The 9,904-nt window shown below is 39.6% G+C and overlaps 1 protein-coding gene across 1 annotated transcript; it reads left to right on the top strand.

Annotated features, from left to right (window-relative positions):
• Positions 1 to 14: 14 nt before the first annotated feature.
• Positions 15 to 4,621, top strand: sox18 (SRY-box transcription factor 18). Its single transcript, XM_008318928.3, has 2 exons — positions 15 to 996; positions 2,862 to 4,621. Exons 1-2 carry the CDS (start codon positions 591 to 593, stop codon positions 4,226 to 4,228), a joined length of 1,773 nt encoding a protein of 590 aa, XP_008317150.1. The 5' UTR covers positions 15 to 590; the 3' UTR covers positions 4,229 to 4,621.
• Positions 4,622 to 9,904: the final 5,283 nt, after the last annotated feature.

Raw genomic sequence — 9,904 nt, 5'->3', positions numbered from 1 at the left:
CGTCCCACCTCCCACCATGCACTCTGTCTCCCACATAATCATTCCTTCCGTTTGCACCGACCTGGCGTCTCATTGGTTAAATCCCAAACTGCATATTTATCTGTTTGGTCTGGGCGGGGTATATATACACGCTGTGGGTCGGTTAACTCTGGCCACAAGTTTCAAAACTTTCAGAGTGGGCAGACAGGCAGAGAGACAGTGAGTCGGACAGTCTGAGTGACGGACGGGAATCAAACTCTGGACAAACCGCTGCACCGCACACTCCAAACAAGAGCTGTTGTTTTTTAGAAAAAAAAAACATACAGAAAAAGCAGTCAAGTCATTGTGGATCATTCTCAGGGAGAATATCCTGCTCCACCACTTGTTTGTTTTTTTCTTTCATTCTCTCCTTCTTCCTCATCTCAGATCTCGATGCTTTGCTTTGGGATTTTTGCTCCATATCCTTCAGAGTCCAGTCTTGCTGTTTGTCTTTGTCATATGAAAAACTTTGAGGTCCAAATTTTTTCCAGAACTTTACAACTGAACAAACTGAAACAGACGTTTGTGGAATTTCACTTGGACTAAAAGTTGAATCAGAGCCCAGTCCTGGGATGAATTTAACCGAGGCCAGGTTGTCTAGAGAGACTCTTCTGCATCCGACACGGGTTCCTCTAGGGGGTCACTGGACTTCCCGAACCCCAAGTCCATCCTCCGATGCTGAGATGGGTTTTGAACAGAACCTCTCAGAGGACTGCAGTTCTCCTGATGGCCACGGTGGCGGCAGCATGAGAAGACCAGAGCCAAGAATTCCTCTAATGCCGGCTTCAGGTGGACAGAGCCCAGACCTGAACCAGGCAGCAGGTGTGTCGGTGAGCACGGCAGATGGAAAGGCTGTGGGAGGAGAGCAGAGGATCCGCAGACCCATGAACGCCTTCATGGTCTGGGCCAAGGATGAGAGGAAGAGACTGGCCCTGCAGAACCCTGACCTGCACAACGCTGTCCTCAGCAAGATGCTCGGTAAGACAAGAAAATGACCCTGATTACATTAGTAATTTGTAACTCAATATTTTTTTATAAACCATTTTATGACAAAAACCTTTACTTGTACAGTTTTAAAAGCTACAAATGCATGGAGTTAGCAAGTAAAAATAAATAAATGATTAATTGGAAAAATTAAAAACTGATCTTTGCAGGTGTTTTAATAATAAAAATATGACTTCACGGGGCATTTTTGGTCTTAAAGTAATTCGAAATCACACTTTACGATGGCTGAAGAGAAAACAATTCTTCTTTTAAAATAAAAATCTAAGCAGCTCTGCTTCGATCAGTATTTGTTTAGTTGAAAAAAACGTTTCCATAATAACACCCACATAAACAGACAGCAATTTCTAATTCAGCGTCAACATTTCAACAACTTAATAAAATTGTAATTTCATCATCAAAGACCTTAACGTCTCTCATTACGAAACAGAAATTGTGAATATTCTATAACATCAATTTATTTTCAAAAAATAAGAAATAACAAGAAATAAATATAAACATCTAAACAACAATTTAATCAGCATTAAATAATCCTGAAACAATTAATATTATTTTATTAATAATGATTGCAGCTACAGACTATGTGGCTTCGGAAAATCCTGCACTTGAACGTCACTCCATCATTTTAACGGCACGTCAGGTCTGAAAGTTTAGTTGGAAAGAAAAGACGTGGAGTTTTCTCTGCGGAGCGTAAATCATTTCTCCACCGTATATGGATGTGCTCATTACGCCGCGACCTCCACGCTCTGACTGACCGGCCCGGCCCGCCTAAAACGCTGCTCTCCTCAGTAGCTATCTTTTTTAATCACTCCTAAACCTGAGCAGTATTTACACAAAAGATTTTGCTAAAGTGACCCATGAGGGTCGTTAACAACCAGGGGTCGTAGTGAAATAGTTCACAGTGAGATTTTCCACAGATTTATTATTTTAAAATTTAAATTTGTAATCAAGGTAGATATGATTATAAAGTATTGACACATTTCTACGATTTAACATATGTTAAACACATTTCATGTTGTGGTTAAAAGTGAGTTTACATACATTAGGTCTTTTTCTCTCCATGTAACAAAAGAGGGAAACATCTGTTTTTCTGATTCTCATCCTGTTACACAATATGTCAAATTTTCACTGAGGAAAAACCCAGTGCGTTTCTGGAGCTCATCGGTAACTTGGGATTTTCAGCACCTTTTAAGAGAAATCCATGAAATTTGTGGAAGGAAACGCGGTTCTCGAATCTCGTCGCTCTCGTCGCCACTGTAACCAGACGACGGACTGAGGATATAAGCGTTTTAATGCAAAGGCTGTGACGTTAAATACGACCACAAAATTGTCCAGTTGTGGTATGTCTTATGGGCTGAATTATCAACTGTGTTTATTTAAGTTGTTTGAACCGACAGACATGTAGAGACGTGGTAACTCACTGTATGGTTTCTGTTTTAGACATTAAAGAGTCCGAGCTCGTCATAAATCACTGGGTTTTTCCTTGTTTTTGCTCAGATCACCGTATAGCTGCCATAACAAAACCACAGAGGATTAGATTTGCTTTGACTATCATGTACTTGAGCTGACAGTTGGTCAAATCAGCAATTAGTTGGGTGGGTGTCAACCTGTGGTTGTCGGCTAACATTTAAGGAGAAAGTTTTAGTGAAACAAAACATGAAAGGTTTCTTTCAATTTTAAATAATTCACTGTTAAACATGCTTGATAAACTCTAGGCAAATTGATTTAGATGACAATAAAATTATATATAGATATATTAAACATTTATGCAACTATTGGTTTGACTGGCCCTCCATTAGAACAATGGATTAACGCCTATTTTTATGTATATTTGGACGCAGGTCAATCCTGGAAGTCCCTGAGTGCCACAGACAAACGTCCGTTTGTAGAGGAAGCGGAGCGCCTCCGTGTGCAGCACCTCCAGGACCACCCAAACTATAAATACAGGCCGCGCCGAAAGAAGACCACTAAAAAACTCAAAAGGGTCGAACCGGGGATTCTGCTTCACAGCCTGACTCAGGGGGGCACACCAGGCTTTGCGTTAGGACCAGGCATCAGTCCTTTAGGTCCTGATGGTGTCTCTGGTGGGCCACTCTATGGACACTCGGGCGGTCACTCTCAACATCACCACCAACCTCACCATCTGTTGCCCTCTCTGGGACACTTTAGAGACCTCCAGGGCCCAGGACACCCAGAGCTGGAGAGTTTCGGCCTGCCCACTCCAGAGATGTCTCCTCTGGACGTACTGGACGATGGAGCTGGGGAATCTGTGTTTTTCCCCCAACACATACAAGAGGAGGGAGGGATGGGAGGCTGGAGCGGGTATCACCATCATCACCACATCCACCCTCATAACCAACATTACGGCTCACACTACAACCACGGTCATTCCAACTCCATACATGGAGCACCACATGGTCATAGTTCAGGCTTGAGCGCTGCCTCCAGTTTAGGCACAAACATGAATTCCAGCCTGAGTCCAGGTAGAAGTTCCAGACTTGACTCTAGAATGAGTTCTGCTGAGACAAACATGACCTTGAGCATGAGCTCTGCCACTTCCAGTCTAGTGAATTCAGTCAACTCCAGGATAAATCCTACCCATGTCTCTGGTCACCACATCACCTTAAGAAGTCCTGTTAAGGGCCCTCCTCATTCGACCTCCCCCTCCCCCGCCTCTTACCCTCAGTCTGCAATCAGCCTTTCTGAGCCGATAAAATGTCACCAGTCGCCCCTCAGCACTACTCCTGGTAGCTACTTCAATCAGATGTATGGGAATGGCACACCAAGTGCCACCAGTTTCACTCCCCTAGGTCAGCTTTCTCCTCCCCCAGAAACGTCTACCACTTCTTGCCTGCCGTCCAACCCCTCATCGTCTTTTCTTCCCCCTGTGCACTTGGACCCTGCCAATTCTGACTCTGGCGGTCATTTGGTGTCTTCTTCTGCTGAGTTTTGGTCTGAGGTGGACAGGCATGAATTTGACCAGTATGTGAATATTGGAAGGAATCGGGAGGAGTCCTTCGGACTCGGTGTCAGTTGTGGGCTTGGGTCTAAAATCAGTCGCAGTCGCAGCATTAATAGCAGTGTTAGCAGTATCATTAATAGGGATTTGAGTGGTGTAACCGGCTGTGATGAAGTAAGCAGCCCTCTCATATCTGCTCTTTCTGATGCCAGCAGTGCTGTCTATTACAGTGCCTGTATCACTGGATAAACATGAATTCATATTTTTAAGTACCTCTGTGAAAACAGTTAGGTTCAGTTCAACTGAACCACAGTTGTATCTCATAGGCAGGAAGTTAGTCTTAGACATTGTTTAAGCCTATTCTAGTGTTAAATTTTTTCCTATCAAATTATTAAAATGTTATTATAATGAAGGGATACCGGTGCTCGCACTGCTTTAAGCTAATTTGTACTAACTGGAAAAAGTAAAAATGTAAAAATAAATCTTGCACCAGTGGGTTGCTAACTAAATATATCATCTAAATATTTCAGGTCTTGGCACCTTAGCATTGAAGAGTTTAGGTAGCCAGTGTTTTGTTTCTTTTTATCTGAGCAACTGGTCACTTTCCCTGTATTATAGTCATTAATAGATAGTTTTGTTTTTGTTTTGGTATTATAGTCATTAATAGATAGTTTTGGGGGTTTTTTTTTGATGTCGCCATTAACTCTAGGGACCATTAAAAGAAAGGAAGCTAGTCAGCAATTTTTTTTGTACACCCAAAATGATTAGGTTGTAAGACACGTGTGTTAGCATGATGCTATTGGCGTGAACACTCCTCAATCTTCGGCTTCTGCGTAGTGTAAATTATTTAAAAACGTACCATGAACAGCTGAAGGAGAGTTACACCAATGATCTGATGAACTTTTACTACACTAAGTGCACTATGGTCAAAACCTTTGCCAAAACTGTGACGAATCCAAATCTCAAGATTATCTCGTCTCATCTCAGGAGCCCACATTCTCCGCAGAACTTCAAAAAACTCAGATGAATACATCTCTAATAATGAGAAGCACAAGGACAAACCCGGGAGAGGAACAGAAAGGGAATTGATATGATGGAAGAGACTCAAACCAGCCTCCACATATGTTGTTGTCGGGAAAACCTTGGCCTTAGATCCAGTTCAAACCCACAAACTATCAGGATGCTTTACAAGTCGGGTTTGTTATTCCTGTTCGTGATAAATGTTGTTTCGTCTCTATCTCAGTCTATTATGGGGCCTCATGTCAAACTTTGTGCCAAAATATGTACGTTTTAAGTTGCCTGGCTTCTTGGCGAACATACAGTATTATTTTGATTTTTATTCTTTTTTAGCCAGTGTGGCCTCCCTGTTTAAATAAACATATCAGTTGTAGTTTTTTAAAAGCTAAAATCTGTAATTACATTTCAACCAATGACTGCAGATCATGTTCTCCCAGCAAGGCACCACTGTCTTGTTTCAAAAATGAGAAAATCATTAGGTCAAACCCACAGTCCACTGCAGGGTTCTGCTTTAAAAAAGTGAAAGCAAAGGACAATGGTTTAAGGAGAAAAACCTCAAAAAGGAAGGTAAAGTTTTTGGATTTTTTTTTTATTATTGTTTTTGTAGCTGTTTACTGTATAGACAAACTGTAGATGTTCTTTCTCCTGGACACTATATTGTAGGAGAACCTGAGACTATGAAATGTTCTCTTTGCACTGGTTTTATTGTCTTAGCTGTACAGAAGGAACACTAGTTATTAAAAAGAGAAAACAGTCGAACAGTTTAAATATGTTTTGTATAGAAGGCTCTTTGTTGTTGTTGTTTTTCACATTATTATTTATCTTAAACGTAGCAATGTTCTTAAGAAAACTAAAACAAAAACAGAAAAAAAAAACAAGACTGGATCATTATCTTCACCATATTTGTAAGCTGGGAACATACAAGGTAGCCTAACTAGCCTAGCGCTATGCTACGCTAGGCTAACGATTACAAAATGAGTCACATCCTGTAGTTTGTTTGTTTGTTTTTCTAGCGTAGCATAGCGCTTTAGCTTAGCGCTATGCTACGCTAGGCTAACGATTACAAAATGAGTCACATCCTGTAGTTTTTATTCTTTTCTTGGCTATTCATAATTACTACAAATATCTAAACACAAATCAAAAGATCTTGTGTTTTATAATCATTTAGTTTAAATTAAATTAGTCAGTCTTTTGTCACTATTTCTCATGCTCTTTATTCTGAATAGAAATGCTCTTTATTCTGAAAAGAAAAGAAAGGAAAAGTGATGAAAAGCCTTTTACCAAAGACAGTTATTTTTTACAAATGTTTCGGTGCTGTTCATTCACAGCCACCTGAGTTGTCTCGGTTGATATTAATTACACAAATGTGGTGCAAACTTTTAGGATAAATGTTTGGATTTTCTTCTTACACTGCGCAATAAACAACCATTTCTGTCTGTATTATTTACTTTACTTGTAAGAAATTTAAATCAGACTTTGTGTTTGTGCTGAGCAAATGACAAAAGCCAACAGTTGTAGCCACTGTAGACGTCTCTCCTCCTCCGTGTTAACGTAGCATTGACCCTGTAAATTTAACTGCTTTGTATACAGTCAAAGCAAAAATGTCTCTCTTCAAAGAATTGCCCTCCATCTGTTTTGCATTAGACAAACAGTCATTACTATTTTTTTTTTTTTTTTTTTTGTATTTGAAACAGTAGAACAAAATCGGGTATCCTGTACAGTGAGAGCAGTTATATTTACCACACCGTTCTTTGTGGCTGCCGTTGGTTAAAAACAGAGAAACATTAGATTTTTCCAAACATTTCTTCTGGAGGGCAGAGCCACAGGGTTGTAACAGTTCAAGCTTGAAGTCTTAAAGAACATTTCTACATCTGCATTTGACATTCTTTTCTGTTGACACCAAACAGTCTTGTTTCCATTTTAATTGACTGTGACACAGAAGGAACATCAGACACAGGCGTCTTTGGAGCCGTGCAATAACTCTGGGCTTTTGGTAATAATTATCTGAAGGGGGGGCGAAACAAAACACCCAAGTTTTTGGGGATTAAAAACAAAGGCCATTTTCTCAGCCGTCATATAATGACAAATTAAAAGCAGGATTTTCCCAGACATGTCACTGTGATTCTTCTAAATCTGTCTGACAGGGATCATTTCTTTTATATTTTCTAAGTGTGGAAAATTGTTTTGTTTTTGTTTGTATTTGAAAACTGTGGATTTGTTGTAAATGTTGACGTTATGTTTTCATAAAATAATTAAGAAAATAAACATTTCTTAGGGTTACTCCTTGGTATGCAAGTCTTTGAGTTAAAAAAAAAGAGACGTTTTATCTTTATATGATTGCACACATTAAACCTCAGAATCAGGCACTCGAGTCACCATATAAATTATACGTAATTATCGCTGGGATGGAAACAAACGCTGAATTTAATATTGTTTGTTTGTGGTTTAATTTGATGTTGCAGATCTCCACGTTTACGAGTGATGAATTAATTTGTTAAGGATTTGGCTCTTGTAAAACCGGCACAATGAGCGCTAATCAAAAACACTTCTCACTTATATGAAAATTAAACAGCTCAATCTGTTAATTATGGCAGTGAATTCTGAGACGATGAACATAACCTTCCATCAGTGTTTGTTTATGTTTACGTATTTGAAAGATACAACGCGTGGAAGTTGTGACATATTCTATGAAGAAGGCAAGGTTTAAAAGATATTTGAAAGATACAACGCGTGGAAGTTTTTAGGAAGGTTTAAAAGTTGTTATACTCAATAGAAAAGTGTCAAAATGATGTGAACCACTCGGTCTTGGGACCAAGTGAACATTCTTCCAATGCTACGACTTTGTTTTTTAAGTTTAAGAATTACACTCTTGTCTCTGCAAATTGTGATAACAGAGAGAAACAAATCCTGATATGAATATTCAGTCTCTCTTTATACAGATGACATCCATGTGTATATAACAGTTGAGACCTATATGTTACTTGGTGATTTGATAGTAGTCAATTTCTTATCAACATCGAGGAAATGCTAAATGTTCTGTACAGATTATAGCACCATCCTAGCTTCGATAAAAACTCAAACACGTTACAGAAACTGAACCCAAGACACTCCAACAGTAAAACAACAGTCGGTCAGTAGGCCTTTTTCAACTGCAAAAATACACTAAATTGCTGAGCTATTGCAGTTTGTGAGTTGAGTTGTGCTTTTATGATGCAGTTGTGGATGTTGACCCTGACGTCTCCTGGAATAGGACAAAGTCAAAGAAAAGGAAAAGAGACAGAGACAGAGGTTGACGAGCCGTATGTGTGATCCTGTGTGTTCAGCTCTGGTTCTGTTCTCTCTAGGTTCAGATATGTAAAACGGGTTTGGCTCGCTGGGACCGTTTTCTCGTGAACTAACCGCTCAAAAGAAAACATTTGGAACAAGGAAAAACTGTTCTCTGCTTCTTTTTCCTGTGACTGCCTGTTTTCTTTTTGTCAGTTTTCAGTCTTTTATTCCTCCTCAGCCTTCAGCCGCTGTAATTTTCTCTTCTCCTGCCTTTTCTTTTTTTCCCACCACGTTGATTTCTCCTTTCCTATTTTCTTAACTTTGTCCATCTGTAAAGACTGTTGTTTTTTCTTTCTTTCTCTTCTGCCTTTCCATCCAGTAATGTTGTGTTATTTCCACTGTAATAATGAGTGTGCTGAGAAATAAGGCAACCATTTAATAATAAACCTGAACAGTATTATGGGTAATTGTTAATTTATGCTATCATGTCAACCGCAAGAATATTAGATATTTTTGGTAACAGAGCAAAACTTTTACAACTGGTGTATAAACCAAGCATGGAATTATTTTTGGACTGGATTGTTTTCCTACACCAGGTCATTCTGTCTCTCTCTGCGTCTTGTGTGTCGTTGTTGCCGCGGTAACTGACAGGAATGTTCACAGCCAAGAGGAAACTCCTGTGGAAGTTCGGGATAATTGGCTTTTCTGTGTGGGCATGTGTGTGTGTGTGTGTGTGTTAATACAGAGAGGAAGAGATGTATATTTTTGAGGGAACACCTCACCCTCCACTTCTTACCCTGACTGGAAAAGATAACACAAACCTGGATTCCCTTTTGGCCCGACTGGAAAAAATACTTATAACGTTCCAGTGTGTGCATGTGTGTGTGTGCTGTATGTGTGTGTGCTTTTAATCACAAAGTGTGTGTCTGTTGACCTGTCCGGTCTGTTCCCTGTTATTAACCAGTGCCTGGAAGTAGAAGAAGGTGAATTAAAAAAAAAAAAACCCAAAAAATAGTATTTATTTAATTGAATTGAATTGATTTTAAAGCTGACATGCAACAATCTTCTTTTACTCAGCAATAACATATGTCGGGAGATTGTTTTTTATAAAATAATAAAGATGGTTAAGAGAAGGGTGAAGGGGTCCAGCAAAAAAAAAAAAAAAAAATCTAATGCATTCAAGATCAAGAGAGATTGACAGGGAAGGAAAGAAGATATTTAAGAAAGAGAAAACAAGAGAATGTGAGGGTTTTTCCCATCTGTCTCAGTGGTGTTTTATTGGACACATGTGGTTACGATGTCAGATCAGTCACTGCAACTAAACAGTGACTCGTTCTCCTTCTCTCAGTTGGTGTGTGTGTGTGTGAGTGAAGCTACAATTGTCCGTGTGTGTGTGTTATTTCTCTGACTTTGACGTGAGGTGGCAGCTGTCTTCGACTGCCTTTTGGTCGACATCTTTACGCTGACTGTGCTCTGCAATCGTGTGTTTGTTGCGTTGATTTGTTTCACTGGACGTTGATATCAACGAGACGTTATTACCCCGCGGTCTAACCTATGAAACTACCACGGTGTACTTCGAATAGATTTAACTTCAACTCTGCTCTAAATCCAGGTCAGTGTCTAAGTTGTTTCTGTCCCACC

The sequence above is a fragment of the Cynoglossus semilaevis genome, chromosome 10, assembly GCF_000523025.1.
Source record: "Cynoglossus semilaevis isolate Cse_v1.0 chromosome 10, Cse_v1.0, whole genome shotgun sequence".
Taxonomy (NCBI): Eukaryota; Metazoa; Chordata; class Actinopteri; order Pleuronectiformes; family Cynoglossidae; genus Cynoglossus; species Cynoglossus semilaevis.
Note: the sequence above shows the minus strand (reverse complement) of the source record. Positions and strands in the feature narration are given on the sequence as shown.

Bases quoted from the DNA above. Each gene is read 5' to 3' on its own strand.
- sox18 (XM_008318928.3), top strand. From the start codon at position 591: ATGAATTTAACCGAGGCCAGGTTGTCTAGAGAGACTCTTCTGCATCCG. The intron at 997-2,861 runs GTAAGACAAGAA...ATTTGGACGCAG, and splicing joins TGTCCTCAGCAAGATGCTCG to GTCAATCCTGGAAGTCCCTG.